The sequence below is a fragment of the Sorghum bicolor genome, chromosome 4, assembly GCF_000003195.3.
Source record: "Sorghum bicolor cultivar BTx623 chromosome 4, Sorghum_bicolor_NCBIv3, whole genome shotgun sequence".
Classification (NCBI taxonomy): Eukaryota; Viridiplantae; Streptophyta; class Magnoliopsida; order Poales; family Poaceae; genus Sorghum; species Sorghum bicolor.
The window spans coordinates 8,643,395-8,659,968 of NC_012873.2; the positions used below are offsets into that span (position 1 = coordinate 8,643,395).

The window sequence follows — 16,574 nt, forward strand, 5'->3', positions numbered from 1 at the left end:
TAAAAACATTTCAACCCTAGGATTTACTTTTAGACATTATTATTTACAAGAATCTTTCGTTGGCATACGAGATACCACGTGCACAACAAAAACTATCGAGGCAGCATGAACCATGCGTGTCTAATTTTCACTTTATATATAAAAAAGCATTCCCATCTTGGCGGCTACGCGCGCCCACCACCCACCACCAGCCAACTGCATGCTATTCTGCCACGGCCACGGCTGACCGGCGGCTCCCTTTCGCTTTCCGCCGCCGCGTCCGCGTCCACGCGGCCCCGCACCGCTCCCACTTACACGTGGGGCCCCGCGCCGCTTCATGGCCTTCTTCTGATTCCCTTCCGCCTTCCTCCCCGCGGTCGCCCTTCTCCTCTTCTCTTCGTCCACCTAAACTCGCGTCGCCTCCGCCTCCGCCTCTCGCTCTCCTCCCGCCGCGCGCGCGACAGGAGGGGAGGGGAGGGGGAGGAAGCGGGCGGGGGGCGGCGGCATGGACGCGCGGGCCAGGGAGGCCGCGGAAGGGACCAGCGGCCCCGGGCTGCCGCTCGCCGTGCGGGAGCTCCTCGCCGGAGGGGTCGCCGGAGGAGTCGCCAAGACCGCCGTCGCGCCGCTCGAGCGCGTCAAGATCCTGTTCCAGGTGCGTTGCGCACACGATCCTCTTCCTTGGCGCGGCCGACAAGTTTGTCTTTGGCAACGGATAGCGATGTATCTTGGTTCAATGTTGCCGTGGTATAATTTGCCTCTCTGGGGGCACCGGGAGCTGAGATGCGTTTTCGTGTGGCGGCTGTTCTCGCCCGATCTTGGACGCTGGATTCTTTGTTCGTTCGCGCACAGTGATGCAGTATTTATCGTAATTATAGATAGATGCAAGTTGCGCGATCATGGAATCTTGAATGGTAGGTGAACTTCAACAGTCATGCGACAATCTAGGTACAGTTTGATGGAGGTGTCAGGTTGAGGGGATCGGTTCTTTGTAACCCGTAACACAATCTTTGTTCTTGGGCAGTATTGTGACTTGGAGGATCGATATGACATGACAGGTTTACGAAAGTGGTTGGTTTCTTTGTTCTTGAGATTGAATGCGGTAGAAACATGCTCCATCATATCGGTAACTTAAACAGGAACCTCTGATAAAATATGAACTGGAACAAGATTTGCAGCGTCTTGATTGATGTGCTGCTCATCATGTGTAGCAGTCTGAGCTTGGATGAAAGGAGATCCCCACTCGGTATTCTATATTAGATGACTACTGTCTCTCTCTTTGGTGAACTCCCTGTATCCCGAATTTCCCATACACATGCTACCTTGTTACTAAATAAATTGATAAAACCAGACCTAGGCCCTGTTTGGTTCCACCAACTAAATTTTAGTTAGCTAAACTTTAGTCACTTTAGTAGCTAAAGTTCCAAACACATTGACTAAAAGTAGTTAAAATAGTTTAGTTTCATTAGTCACCTAAGAGTAGCTAAAATAATTTTAGCTAGCCAAAATTTAGTTGGTGGAACCAAACAGGGCCCTAGTATTATGTACACGGGAAGAAAGCAGGGGAGGGGATTGGAAGTACCAGGTGAAGTATTATGTTACAGGCTTGCAGCAAAGAACTCCTTTTGGGAAGGAAGTTATGTCTTACAGCTTAGCAAACATTTCCAGCAACCTTGAATCCTTGATATCAACTTATAACTGTCTGCTAGTTTGGCTGATGGTTGGAATTCTTCTTTCAGAAGTGTCTTGTATGTGCATCACATTTAACTAACAGTGGGAGCTAAAAATTGCCATCATGAAATTTTGCTTGTTGTCACTCTTTGAAAGAATTATAGTCTGTCATGGTCCTGCTCAGGGGGGTCGGCTGCAGCGGCTGGCTGGGCGGGTGCGGCGGCTAGCTGGTGGCCGGCTAGCTTGGGAGGTGGCTAGCTGGCAGCCGGCTGTGGTGGGGAGCCGGTGGCGTGGGCAGCGGCTGGCTGGTGTCCGGCTAGCTTGGGTGGTGACTAGCTGGCGGCCGGCTGTGGTGGGGAGCGGTGGCGTGGGTGGCAGCTAGGGCAGAGGGCACAGGGGCTGGGCGGCGGCGGCATGAGAGAGAGAGAGAGAGGGTTTTAAAGGGTAAAGCTCTATTCTTGCTTAGATTGAAATAGGTTCGCTTTTCTTTTCAGTCGTACTTTTTCTGCCAGCCAGCACAATAAATCAGCCAACAGTAATTTCAGCCATGACTTTTCAGACCAGCGAACATAGTCATAGATCTGGACTCTCTTCCTTTCCAAGCAAAACCATCCTATTTCCTAAATAATCTCCTATTTTTCTAAACAAATTTCTATTTATTTCCTATTTTTATTCTAATCTTTCCTTTTATTCTGGATCCTCCCGGATATTGGGAGATTGAGGGGGTGGTGGCGGCCCATCCCCCTGGTCGTGCGCCAGACGGCTCAGGCTGGCTCGGCCTCTGTCCTGGGCCTCTCCTGGCCCGTTCAGCTCGACGTGGGGGTTCCGGATCGGACGTGTGACGTAGTCCAAGTCACTTAATTATTGTCATGCTTTGAACCTGCGCTTATAAAGAGTCCTGTTCCTCTATATCACTATGAATATTAAGTAGCCTTCTAATATTTAAAACTATTTTGGAGCTTCCAGACAAGAAGAGCAGAGTTTCGTGGTTCTGGATTGATTGGATCCTTCCGAACAATCTATCGGACAGAAGGTCTTTTAGGGTTTTACAGGTTTGCCTCTTCCTAATTTGCATGATAAATGGTAGTCTAATACATGTTGCACTCTTGAGCTTGACTTCTGAATTGTCTTTCCTTAGGGGAAATGGAGCTAGTGTTGCTCGAATTGTTCCTTATGCAGCTTTGCATTATATGGCCTATGAAGAATACCGCCGGTGGATCATTCTTGGCTTTCCTAATGTTGAGCAAGGGCCTGTTCTTGATCTCGTGGCCGGATCAATAGCTGGAGGAACAGCTGTCATATGCACATACCCTCTTGATCTAGTCCGCACAAAATTGGCTTATCAGGTTGGTTCGGATCCTTCTTGCATCCTTCCCCAAACTGGAAAACCACACTTCTGTTGGATTTCAAGTCACATTTTCTGTATTGTTTGTCAACATATTATCTGAACAAGGATCTGATTAGCATAATTTACTTATGAACATATGTTCCATTTCTTTTGATTGTCAATACCTTTCTAATTAGTTGTCCTCTCTGCAGGTAAAAGGTGCAGTGAATGTGGGTTTCAGAGAATCTAAGCCCTCTGAACAGGTTTATAAAGGGATCATGGATTGTGTCAAAACAATATACAGACAAAATGGATTGAAAGGCATATACCGTGGCATGGGTATGCATGTATTGCATTTCACTGTTTTCTCAAGGCTGGTTTCTGATATACACCCGGCTATTAACTAAAATTTATTGTTCTTCAGCTCCTTCACTATATGGAATCTTCCCTTACTCTGGTCTTAAATTCTACTTCTACGAGAAGATGAAGAGCCACGTTCCTGAAGAGCACAGAAAAGATATCATAGCAAAGCTTGGTTGTGGATCAGTTGCAGGTTTGCTAGGTCAGACAATAACATACCCCCTAGATGTTGTTAGGCGGCAAATGCAGGTATTGTTTTGCTCATAGCATGTGGCCATAAAGCATTTATATGTCCTAAATAATATGTGCTACATTATTTTCAGGTTCAAGCCCTTTCATCATCCAGCCTCGTAGGTAGAGGAACATTTGAAAGCCTGGTTATGATAGCGAAACAGCAAGGTTGGCGACAACTATTCTCAGGATTATCTATCAACTATTTAAAGGTGAGATATTTCCTTAAGTTCATTTAGTTGTTTTTTCTTTCTAAAATGGATTTTTTTTGGCTGCTAGACAAATGTGACAGGCATGGGCGGATCTATATAGGGACACACGTGGGTGCGGCCGCACCCAGGCTCAAATGCGACGTATGTTATAGTATACAAGTTCCTACCGTATTAGCACCCCCGCGGCCCAAACGTTTGCACCCACAGCACGCCAACGCTGCTGGATGCTGGCCGGGCGGCCAGCTGCTTCCACTTGCTAATGTCTGAAGCACTTAAACACTAGGAGAGAGGACACAAGAGTGACGCCCTGCGTCCCGGCCCTGCCCCTTCCGTGCTTTCAATTTTCCATAAATCTAAGTATTGTGGTTCTTACCTTTATTATTTGTTTGGATTCTAGGGTTAGGCTGTTTGATTCTTTCTCTGCTTTTTGTGAAAATTGACCAGTGAAAATAACTAGAATTTAAATATTCTTGTGGATTCTAGAAAAAAACATGGAAATGTTTTTGCTCGACACAGGGAAAAAGGTAATCCTAAAATGTATCAATCAGAATGCTTAGATGAGTTTAGAAATCGGTTGAGGATTGCACTTTTTTGTCAATTTCGACAATCTCTTGTTTGTAATTGTAGCATCGTCTAACTATATTTTGGTAAATGGTAATCACTGTTACCACTACTTCATTGTTGATGCACATTGTTATTAATTGGTAGGTGCAACCTTCTTTATATCTCCAAGTAAAGAAAGTAGGTTGTCTTCTATGGGGTTTCTTTCCTCCTCTTTTTCGCTCTAATACAAAAGATGCACAACTCTCCTATGTGTGTTCATGTTCAATAATAAAAAAAAAGATGTTCATCGTTATTGTTTTTGTTCAATTATTGATGCTAAAATCTTACTCATAGTGCTATTAAATTACACTATCGCCTAAGCATTATATATGTATACATCTAAGTAATTTGCTGTGAAATAAGGCCGTGTTTAGTTGAAGGAAAAAATTTCGTGACACTGTAGCACTTTCGTTTGTTTGTGGTAATTATTGTCCAACCATGGACTAACTAGGCTTAAAAGATTCGTCTCGTAAATTTTGACCAAACTGTGCAATTAGTTTTTATTTTTGTCTATATTTAATACTCTATGCATACGTCTAGATTCGATGTGACGGGGAATCTTGAAAAAATTTGGGTTTTGGGTGGAAGTAAACAAGGCCTAAGCCCACACTGCCGCACCCCCCTCATTGTTTGTCTAGCTCCGCCACTGGTGGCAGGTAAGCAGAAGCTGTTAAAACACTGCAATTCCCATTTGTCTTGACTTTAGAACTTGACTTTGGACAAGTTAGAAGTGTATTGTCATTAGTCTCCAAAGTCTTTTCTTCATTTAAGAACTTTCCCTTTTATGTCAATTAATTAATTTAGCTGAACCATGGAGTTTTTAGAATGTTCTATTTACCAAGGGCTGTGGTTCTGCTTGTGTGTGTCATTATTTACTAGTACTGCTATTTTAATTTGGACATATCTGCATGTTTTCCTTTCTCTTCTGTGCTCCCATGATCTGTATATGATGATATAGTTTATGACTTATGATTACTGCATACATAATGTTTATATCTCATTTTTAAGTTAGTAAGACAAATATGCTGAGCTTACTGTCAAAATATACATCTTACACTTGCTTTCGCAGGTGGTGCCATCAGTAGCCATAGGATTTACTGTTTATGACTCAATGAAGGTCTGGCTAAAAGTTCCATCAAGGGAGGATACTGCTGTTGCTGTCTTGACAGATGAACGAAGTAATACAGCTCCTATCCCCTCCAGTTAGAATGAGGCTTAACTCTCTTGGTGATGTGATGCGATGCTCCTTTCTGCCTTACCATTCATAAGGCGTGTAGCATAGCATTCTTTGTTGGAGCTGCATCACCATAGCTACTAGTCTTCTCCAATGCATTGGAGGAAATAAATTCGACCATTATCAATAAGTGCCATAAGCAAGTCGTTGATGCCAAGAAAAGCATCGGCATTTAACAGGAGGAATAGAATTCCAGGTGGATTAGCGAGTTCTTTGTGGAATTCCACCCTGTACAGCAGACTCTGTATATAGCTGAATAGTTTGTGTCAAACAGAGAGGCTCTTGGAGAAAGTCAGAATTCAGAGCGAACATTGCTTGTGTTCATGCTTTGGATCTCCTATAGGTAGCTTCTTACAGTAGGTTGGAGCCTGCAGGTTTCGACATGTATGCGTCTCCCTTTTGCAATGAGTACAAAGAATCTATGCCTTGCATTCCCCACACTATTGGATTCTTGCGGGTTGCACAACACGGCATCTAGGATTTTGGTCAGATTCTCGCAAATTTCAGATTCCTTACCTCTATGATCTACAGGAAGTAGCCTCTAGCCTGTACTGGTTCTCTGGATTCTTTCCAAATCGAATTCACATTCACATTTTACAGTTAACTTGGGTAAGGAAAGTTGTGTTCTGCTCCACTACATTTACGATTGAAAAAAAGAGAGAGAAAGGTTTCAGCTTTGCATACTGTGGACTTCAGAATTGTATACCTGACATATTGACCACAACTGCCTTTGTATTGTGGTTACTAGATGTTCATCTCAAAAACTTTCTGTGACCATCGCTTGAAGCTTGTTAAAATCCTAGGCTTTGTTTAGTTCTGAAAAGTGAAAAGTTTTCGGTACTGTAGCACTTTCGTTTGTTTGTGACAAATATTATTCAATCATAGACTAACTAGGATCAAAAGATTCGTCTCGTGATTTACAGCTAAACTGTGTAATTAGTTTTTGTTTTCGTCTATATTTAATATTTCATGCATGTGCCACAAGATTCGATGTGACGAAAAATCTTGAAAACTTTTTGGTTTTCAGGGTCAACTAAACGAGGCCTACTCGAGTAAGTTGTTCACCCGAGAAGGAACGGTAAAAAAAAAATTTAGTACAGACGTACAGTACTGGTATGTACTAACTACAGCAGTGCGTGATCATTCGCGTCACGCGGGGCTCTGCATATCCCAGAACCTCAGTTTTGCATTGCCATGTGTAGTAGCTCGATATTTCACTTTGCATAAGGCACAAGACTCAAACCCAAACCCAAAACAGGTCTTAAATCTGAATATCAGAAGAGGTATAACCTAAATTTTAGTATTCTCTCTCCTCAAGACCCATCTGCAGAAAGTGTTATCTTTTGTTGTTGGAGAAGACTAAAAATATATTTTAAACCTTTTGCTTTTAGCGCTATCCAAAGGACGAATAAATTTTGTATTTTGAGTGACGATTGTTGGAGATAGTCTAACATCTTCAACCGCAAGATAAATCTATCTATATTTTTCTTTAATCAAACCTTTTCCCATTTTATTATTGACAGACAGCTAGGAAGTGGTACTCGTACCCTTTTGTCTCAAATAGTTCGCTTTAGCTTAGGTATATATAATTTTTGTTATGCACCTTTAATATTCGTTATGTTTAGATACATAAGCATATACTCCTCTATTTAGGATAGAAAAATGTAATTCTAGCATAATACCAAGTTAAAGTATCTTAAAATATCAATATTTTATAATATCACATTAATATTTTTATCTATGTATTTGGTCTAACTTTGAACATATATTAACTAAAAAAACACCTAGAATTGTATTGTTTGTAGACGGAGGTATTATTTATAGAGTCAACTATCAACATATCAACATAATCTATAGTTTAGAATAGAGGTAATATAAATCGATTGATGATACAAGGGTGATGTTGTAAGGAACCTAAAGGAATATGGGAGGAGGGGGATTAAAAGAATTAAAAGCCAGCTTCATACAAAATCATTCAATAGTTAGAGCTGGTTTGACACGACTCCTCAAGTGCTCCTCCTCAAGAGGAGTCATTGTTTACAACTTTGGTTTTCGCTCAAGAAACGACTCTGACTCTTCCATTGCTTATCAAAAAATAACTCATCCTCCTTGTAGAGCGTTTTGTACGGTTCCTTGCAGAAGCTGTTACCGAAGCCGAGCCCCAAATAGACCCTTAATTGGTACTAGTAGGAATGGCGCGCCCTGCGCGCCGATTGGAAATCAAAATAGTAAATAATGTATTATGTAATACTGGATAAACTCGGGTTACAAAAGAAGTTGACATCCATGATTTTAGACCTCTGTGGACGGACCTATAACAGTTCCTATACATAGCTGAGTATAGGTGCTTCAAATAATATACATTGGGAAAATAGCATTTTGAAATTTCATAAGCAGGCTGGCATGTCTAGTTCAGTTGAACCTATCAAGTTGAACCATGAGCTGTTCTATGCACCGAGTATGGCCTTGTTCATATTGCAAATGCAGGACCGATCTTGCTGCTCCATAGGAAAATGGTTAGTAGCATAGAGAGCATGCAAGGTACATGTCAAATCTGTTACACTATGAAGAAAAGGGTTTGTGTCATAGGGAGTAAAAGCAGATTAAGGTGTTACAGTATGAAGAAAAAGATTTGTGTCATGAGGAGTAAAAGCAAATTAATGTAGGAAAAAAGGCAGAGCACCAAAGTTTCGCATGTTTCTGAAGGGAAAGGGAAAAAGGAAACAAAAAAATTGAGCCAGAAATAGTGGATTTAATAGAAAAATAGCATATCCGAAGGCACGGATCTAGAAGGAGCACAGGGACATAGGCAGCATGAATATAGCTTTGCATATGCAGGCCGCTAATACTACTTGTTTTTTTTTAACTTTTTTTCTATATGTCATGTACGTGACGAAATTACATTACATTACATTATATTATTATACTATAGTATATTATATTATATTATATTATATTATATTATATTATATCGTATCGTATCGTATCGTATCGTATCGTATCGTATCGTATTATATTATATTATATTATATTATATTACATTACATTACATTTTGAGGCAGATAAGGAGTATACATGTTAAATATAGTATCCATGGGGTGTTCCTCTTCTGTCGTGTGTATGGAAGGCCATTTGGGTACAGGTATGCTAAAATTCAGTACAAAGAAAAATAAGAGGGCGGCATAGGCATGTACTTACCGAAAGATAACATTATAAAGGACAGCTTGCTGAGCCAATCCGATGTGGAGACTGCATCTATAGGTATGACACAAATGAGAACATGAGAGGACAAACAAAATGTATTTCCTGAAGGGATTTGAAACCCATCATTTTCAGAATAGGAAGTTAGAGGCTCAAATCCGCAAAACAGATCGACACCATGTAACCAAACGCTGAGCCTCGCGGCTCTGATAAGAAACAAATAAATCTTTTGGGTGGACCATTAGAAACAAAACAATGATGAAATTTACCTGATAGATATGTAAGATAAAAGCACACATATGCTACACTAAAAGCATAGGTATGGATCTGATGACCTTAGCAAATTAGCGCAAATATGAAGAAATTTTTATAGCCTGAACACTGATACAAAATCGTTTGATCCACTGAAAAAACCTAGAAAGTACTAACCTCACATATTAACCATAAATATAAAGTGGCAAAGGAATTGACACTAATGTATGCATATAGTATATTTCTATTTTGTAATTGACATGCATCATAATCTACTTGAACCTTCAAAATTTAACCAAACTACATAACTAACACAATATGACATGGCTTCAGTCATATAGTCATTGTGTGTGGTCGATTTCCCAAAACTTTTTCTCTCATGTACTCCATTTGGCAAAATACACGGGCAGAATTATTGTTCTAGGGGGACAGTGATCGTACCAGTACAGACACTAAAGCGTGGCGTGATAAATTTTCTTGTTAAGCACCAATGGTGGTACTTAGCATGAGATAGTCAGTGTGGTCAGGATATAGCAAGTGCTGACGTGTTGATCCGAGGCAGAATATTTTTTTCTTTGTAGAATGGAATGTTCTGATACTTTATCGTAGGTGTCTGAACATTTTAAGTATGTTTTATCTATAATCTGTCATTGCTAGCACAATCTTACAACACCTACAAAACTATAGATACAGTGGTTGTGTGTCCTCCAAAATTTGTAAACATCAAAGTATTATCCACTATAATTAGCTGCTATGAACATTGCAGATCTTTCATCTTGATGCAGATCTTATAATGCTTCATAGAGGACACTATCTTTCATTATTGTCTTTAAAGGTTGCCATCTCCATAGAAGCACTGGCTGCCCTTGGTCTCTTTATAACTATTGGTAAAGATAACCATAGTAAGGAGAAATCAACAACGACTTGAGCAACACGAATTAAAATCAATACTGCATGAATAAATGAAAGTAACTAATCTATAGGATATCGAACATTGAAGGATCCACTATGCAGACAGCGTGCTATTTTGGAAAATAAGCAGAAGACCTCAGTGGGACTGTTAAATTAATTAGACTAATCAACATCTGCTCTTATATTTTAGAACACAAGCACATACTTTGGTCCAGTTATTTTCTAAACAAAGATAGCTGCAGTACAATGTGGCTACGGGCAATTTGATGGAAGAGGTAGATGACAGTTTGCATCACTCAGCAACACATAAACAACTGTGAACCAAACGGCTGACTCACTAGGTCTTTTATTACTTTATTAGAATAATCTACTACCAGATCAAGTGCTGATGCAGCTACCAAAAATGAAATAAAGTAAACACCGATGAAATCGAAAATATGGGTTCTTGATAAGGTCTCCCTTCCCAAATCTATCGAGCAAATGTCATTCGATGGCATGAAACCAGCAAGATTTGGTAACATATACATGGAAATAAGCTCGAGAACTTGAAGGGAAACAATAATGAAAGTGTATAGCACAGAATCAACAAACTTGTTCATATAAGTGCAGTATCAATGCAGTATTGTGTATTGAACACAATAAGTATAGTCGTGGAGTGATCTCCAAACTGTAGCTGATGAATTAGAATTTTTTTTGGTACCGTAATGAAAAAGCTATCCTTTTTATATTTTCATTGAAGATATGATTTATTTTGAAGCCTCAGAAATATACCACTCATCATTTGTCTACCAACTTGGAGCTTAAAGGCATGCTGGTTGAGGTGGACCAATGGGAGGAGGAGAGGTGAGGCGGCACTGAGGTGGACCAATGGGAGATTTTGGGGTGACGTGTATAGCTTCCCCTGTGGCGGTGAGCTTCGGGCTTGTAGAGATAAACGTCGCTGTCGCCCGCCACACTGCCGCCCTAAGAGGAAGGAGGAGGAGGAGAAGGGCGCCCACACTGCACCGCTCATGGCCAGCGTCATGGCCGTTGCGCTTGCGTTGCCCCTGGCGTCGGGAGGAAGCGAAGAGAGATGGGAAACAATTTTTTTACTAATGAGAAGCTGAAGCTGAGTATATATTTACTGGCCTGAGGTGGTTGAGGTGGACCAACGGGAGGGGAGGAGACGAGGTGGTGCTGAGGTGGACCAATGGGGTGTATACCTTCCCTACATGGGAGCATCTTGTGTTTGTAAGAGTAAATAAGTGACAGACATGCCCAGTACCTCACAAGCGAATGGACATCAGACCATATCCTTTTGCAATGGTTATAAATTTTCATCATAGGCTGAATAAGGGAAGGGAGAATAAAAAAATGGCAGATGACATCTGTCGTCTTACCAAAAAAGTTATTATTATTATTTCATTGAAAATAGGTTTTTTAAACCTCAGAAGCATACCAACCATCATTTGTTTATTAGTTCTGAGCTTCTAGGCATGGCAGCAACAGAGTTACACTCAGAAATTGTATGATATAAGCCCAGTACCTCATACACGAATAAACAACAGATCATATTGTTTAGCAATGGGTAAAATGTTCATCATAGGCTGAAAGAGGGTGGAAAAAGAATAAAAATGGCAGATGACAAAACCAAATTATGGTCTGGAAAGGTTTTTGAAAAGCTAAGTTCCAAAGATTGAAAACCAAAATCCCGATGCATGTACTGCACCTATGTGAACTTACCAGTATCAATGCATTCTTGAGACAAGGAAAGAGGCATGCAGAATGTGAATTGGCTCACAAAAGAGATTATTCATCATTTTTGGATAGTAAACAAAAATCATGAGGTATGCAAGCAAATAAAAGGCCTCCAATTCTAAAAAAATGAATGTACCTACTCATGCATGTACTGCACCTATGTGAACTTACCAGAATCAGTGCATTCCTGAGACAAGGAAAGAGGCCTGCAGAATATGAATTGGCTCACAAAAGAAAATGTTCATCATTTTTGGTTAGTAAACAAAAATCATGAGGTATGCAAGCAAATAAAAGGCCTCCAATTCTAAAAAAAAATGAATGTACCTACCCACACTTAACTGTATGTGTTTTCGTGCAGCCATCGGATAGAAACCATAGATTTCAAAGATGATAAATATGAATAATTATATGGCAAACCAACCACCATATAATTTTCAGGGCACTGCATGACAAAGAGCTGTTCTTAGAGACCAGCATATATCTAAAATGTTGATATGTTAATTTCTTAAGGACCAGCATATACAACATGATATAGTGTTGAATGTCTTACCAACTTAACCAGCAACAGGGAGATGGCCTGCACTGGCTGAGCACCAGCACGGAGGTGGCCACCTTCTTGAGACCATCCTTTTTTTATATAGATTTACTGGCCTGAGGTGGCTGAGGTGGGATTACTTTACTATACTTGGATTACTTTAAATAAGCCAAAAGTCAAGAAATAGAGAAGTTGGTGTTAGCTTTACATGTTTGGGAAAGTAAATTTAAAAACTTATATAAGATTATAAGCTCATATAAGGAGAATTGACATAGCTGAGTCACTACTCCATGCGTTTATTTTATTACAGACTAACACTTTATCAGACCTTAGATGGATGGATAAGAAAATAAAAGGAATAGAGAAGATCATTGAAACTATACGAAGTATTGCAATAAAATCAGCTGGAACCAGGAGATCTAAAGTGTTTCATGATAAAATAACCATGCTAGCATGCGACCACCAATATTTGCAGGAGAACAATCATGAGACCTGTAGATGTCTGGGCAAGTTAATTAATAAACCTATAGAAGCTCATATAAGAACAATTGACACAGGTGAAGCACTAATCCATGTATCCATTCCATTATAGGCTAACTGGTACATAATTAAATAAGTTCCTTGTTGATTGAAATGTTCCATCGGACCTTAGATGGATGGGCAAGAAAATAGAAGGAACAGAAGAGCTCATAAAACAATATTACATAGTTGAATCGCTACTACATAGACTGATATAAAAAATTCAGTGCATGCTGAGAAGAAAACAACCTATATCCTGCGCAGCAATCCATTTTGTGAGTTAAAGTACATAATTCCTACAAATTACATTTACCAGGTGCACAACAGTAAATACGATTTTGCAATGGAGTTCAGTAAAGCAAGGAGGTAAATATATACATATTCCTATTAGCCTAGGTATATATTTTTTCTGTTGTAGACTACGGTCTATATCTTTGTATAGGGAAAGAATTAATTAATTAAATTTAGAGATAGTTTACCAATAGTATAATGTTGATGTCTTGACCAGGTAAAATCATATGTGCCATAGCTCTTGTTCGACCCTTATCAATGCAGAGGACCAACCAATTTGAACATAGATCGGAATTAAGTCAATTTGGAGGTATCTTAAACCTAGGCTAGGCAATATCACAAATATTCAATGTGGTAGAGTGTAAGTCAAATCAAGTCAAATATTATCATGGATCAATAGTTTTAGCCAAAACAAAATCTGAGATGAAGACGAGAAGGAAAAAACCAAGCAAATAGACTAAGTGACCAAAGAAAAAAGAGAGAGGGGCATCATAATACCTTACTGCAAGAAAACAGCTAGGCCATGTGGTATTTTGGTACTGTCCAGGCAGCTCGTTGTTGGTAACCTTCGACAACAATGTAAGAATGAGAGATAAAATAGAGTAGACAATGAGTCACTATTGTAAGGTAATGTTGAGAAAGAAGATAGTAATCATTAGTTAACTTGATGTTAGAGGCTCATTAGTTAATCTGAAGGGAAAAATCTGAAAAAAGACAATGAGTAAGCAAAAGCGTTGTGGCGCAACTTCAGGCCAAGCTACCAGGTTTGCAACATGGTTAGCGTGGGGGAGTTGTTCATATGTTTTTTCACTGAGTTGTTGATCCAGTTGGAAATAAACAACACAATAATCTGCGAAGAAAAAAAAGTAAATCATAATCAGCAGGCAAATCTATCATAGCTGCACTTTCACCACGTAACAAATCTAAAGAAATTAATCTAAGTAAACACTAAAGTTCAAGAGTTCATTTCTTACCATGAAACATTCAGAAACAAGGTTCAGATTTGTAGGGGAATAAACAGAGCAATAAACTGCACAAAAAATCTTATAGTTAGCACGCAAATCTACCACAACTATACGTATACCAGGTTACAAATCAGAAAAAATAAATGTTTGACTCTACCAAACTAAACAGCAAACTTCAAGCACAAATAGGGAACGAGAAGTAGCCATAGTCAGGTACCTGGTGGCTGGGCTCCTGAGCAGCAGGAGACAGGGGAGGACGAGGGATGACCCTGCGTCGCCGCTACGGCCGCGGAACCCCGGCTGCCTAGCTGCGAGGATGTTGTACGCCGCCGGCCACTGGCACCACCCGCCAGCCAGTACGGCCCGGCATCGCGACAGAGAGAGGGAGAAGGGGAAAACCCGCTGCAGCATGCACTGGTGGCGCCACCGTTTCGACCGCCGCCGCGCTTGGCCCTCTCGCTGCGTCGGGATGCCCAAGTTTAGGGTTTGGCGCATCCGGCATGACAGCTAGGGTTTCGCCCATAGGAGGAGCGCAGGCGTCGCGGCGGGAGGTGGCATCAATGAGGCATCACGGAGGATTGAGGAGAGGGAGGGGGTCGTCAGGCCTCACATATAGGCCGCGCCATCACCTGGTGCCCCGCCGTCGTCGCTTGAGGGAAAGGGAGGGAGGGAGGGAGGAGGAGGAGGAAGAAGAAGAAGAAGAAGAAGAGGAGGAGGAGGAGGAGGAGGAGGGCGGCCGCGGCGCGCCGCTCGCGCCCATCGCCGTCGCGGTCGCCCCTGGTGGCGGCGTCAGGAGGAGGGAGGAGTGAAGAGAGAAGGGACGGGAGAGAGAGCCCGAGATTTTTTTTCCGTGGAAGAGGGACGTGGCCGATTTGTGTCCACAGGAGGAAGAGGCTGAGGTGGACCAACGGGAGGAGGAGGAGGAGGTGAGGTGGCGCTGAGATGGCCCAATCAGAGAATTTTGTAGGGTTTGGCGCATCCGGCATGACAGCTAGGGTTTCGCCCATAGGAGGAGCGCAGGCGTCGCGGCGGGAGGTGGCATCAATGAGGCATCACGGAGGATTGAGGAGAGGGAGGGGGTCGTCAGGCCTCACATATAGGCCGCGCCATCACCTGGTGCCCCGCCGTCGTCGCTTGAGGGAAAGGGAGGGAGGGAGGGAGGAGGAGGAAGAAGAAGAAGAAGAAGAAGAAGAAGAAGAAGAGGAGGAGGAGGAGGAGGAGGAGGAGGAGGGCGGCCGCGGCGCGCCGCTCGCACCCATCGCCGTCGCGGTCGCCCCTGGTGGCGGCGTCAGGAGGAGGGAGGAGTGAAGAGAGAAGGGACGGGAGAGAGAGCCCGAGATTTTTTTTTCCGTGGAAGAGGGACGTGGCCGATTTGTGTCCACAGGAGGAAGAGGCTGAGGTGGACCAACGGGAGGAGGAGGAGGAGGTGAGGTGGCGCTGAGATGGCCCAATCAGAGAATTTTGTAGGGTTTGGCGCATCCGGCATGACAGCTAGGGTTTCGCCCATAGGAGGAGCGCAGGCGTCGCGGCGGGAGGTGGCATCAATGAGGCATCACGGAGGATTGAGGAGAGGGAGGGGGTCGTCAGGCCTCACATATAGGCCGCGCCATCACCTGGTGCCCCGCCGTCGTCGCTTGAGGGAAAGGGAGGGAGGGAAGAAGAAGAAGAAGAAGAAGAAGAAGAAGAAGAAGAAGAAGAAGAAGAAGAAGAGGAGGAGGAGGAGGAGGAGGAGGAGGAGGAGGGCGGCCGCGGCGCGCCGCTCGCGCCCATCGCCGTCGCGGTCACCCCTGGTGGCGGCGTCAGGAGGAGGGAGGAGTGAAGAGAGAAGGGACGGGAGAGAGAGCCCGAGATTTTTTTTTCCGTGGAAGAGGGACGTGGCCGATTTGTGTCCACAGGAGGAAGAGGCTGAGGTGGACCAACGGGAGGAGGAGGAGGAGGTGAGGTGGCGCTGAGATGGCCCAATCAGAGAATTTTGGGCGACGTGGCCGGTCTGCCTGCGCGGCGTGAGCCTCCGGATTGTTAGGTTAAAATTAAAATAAAATGTACAATGCTACCCGGTATGATGTTTAGAAGTCTGCACCCTTCTACCAATTCTATTCTACAAAACCATACATTTTGGAATCAAGAAAAAAGATAGTACTCTGCCTTGATGTTTCTTTTTCGCCTTCGCTGCGTTCTGTTAGGTGTTTGTTCACCAAAGTTTATGTTTTCTCATCTTCGGAGCTAAACCTTCTCACTAGCCTGTTTCTTGCAATAGCTATCATATTAGTAATAATCATCAAAACTAAGTATATTAGAGGGTCGTTTATTTTTTTTTTCCGTTACTGGTCTATGAAACGGTGGAGACGCCACGCGAGAGAGTACTCCGAGAGAGTACAGCTAATGATATCCTGTTTCAGTTAGCAGAGGGTGTTTGGTCGGAGAGATTAAAGTTTAATAGGTAATATATATTTATAATTATAATAATTATTGTTTAATTATAGACTAAGTAAACTTAAAAAATCGTCTCACAAATTATTCTTTAGTGGTGTTATTTGTTTTATAAATA

The 16,574-nt window shown here is 42.2% G+C and overlaps 1 protein-coding gene and 1 long non-coding RNA gene across 16 annotated transcripts; one reads left to right on the plus strand and one right to left on the minus strand.

Moving 5' to 3' along the window:
* On the plus strand, nt 189–6,218 carry LOC8073790 (mitochondrial substrate carrier family protein B). Of its 3 annotated transcripts, XR_002452297.1 has the most exons (8): nt 190–631; nt 2,614–2,699; nt 2,786–2,993; nt 3,187–3,313; nt 3,399–3,583; nt 3,658–3,777; nt 4,921–5,036; nt 5,450–6,218. XR_002452297.1 is itself a non-coding variant. In XM_021459274.1 (7 exons), the coding sequence occupies exons 1-7, from the start codon at nt 485–487 to the stop codon at nt 3,875–3,877; spliced, it is 906 nt and encodes a 301-aa protein (XP_021314949.1). In that variant the 5' UTR covers nt 189–484; the 3' UTR covers nt 3,878–4,347. The 3 variants fall into 3 exon arrangements, 2 of the variants coding, with proteins under 2 accessions (XP_021314949.1, XP_002451807.2); XM_021459274.1 differs by lacking the exons at nt 4,921–5,036; nt 5,450–6,218 and adding an exon at nt 3,845–4,347 and having other exon boundaries at nt 189–631; XM_002451762.2 differs by lacking the exon at nt 4,921–5,036 and having other exon boundaries at nt 193–631.
* Nucleotides 7,456–14,987, minus strand: LOC110434680. 13 transcript variants are annotated; one of them, XR_002452310.1, is made up of 6 exons: nt 14,244–14,987; nt 14,036–14,091; nt 13,726–13,911; nt 13,560–13,627; nt 12,267–12,409; nt 7,456–12,158 (listed from the first exon to the last, which is right to left on the minus strand). It is a non-coding gene; the product is annotated as an uncharacterized LOC110434680 (long non-coding RNA). The 13 variants fall into 13 exon arrangements; XR_002452303.1 differs by having other exon boundaries at nt 12,267–13,627; XR_002452309.1 differs by having other exon boundaries at nt 7,456–11,922; nt 12,056–12,158; nt 12,267–13,911; nt 14,244–14,985.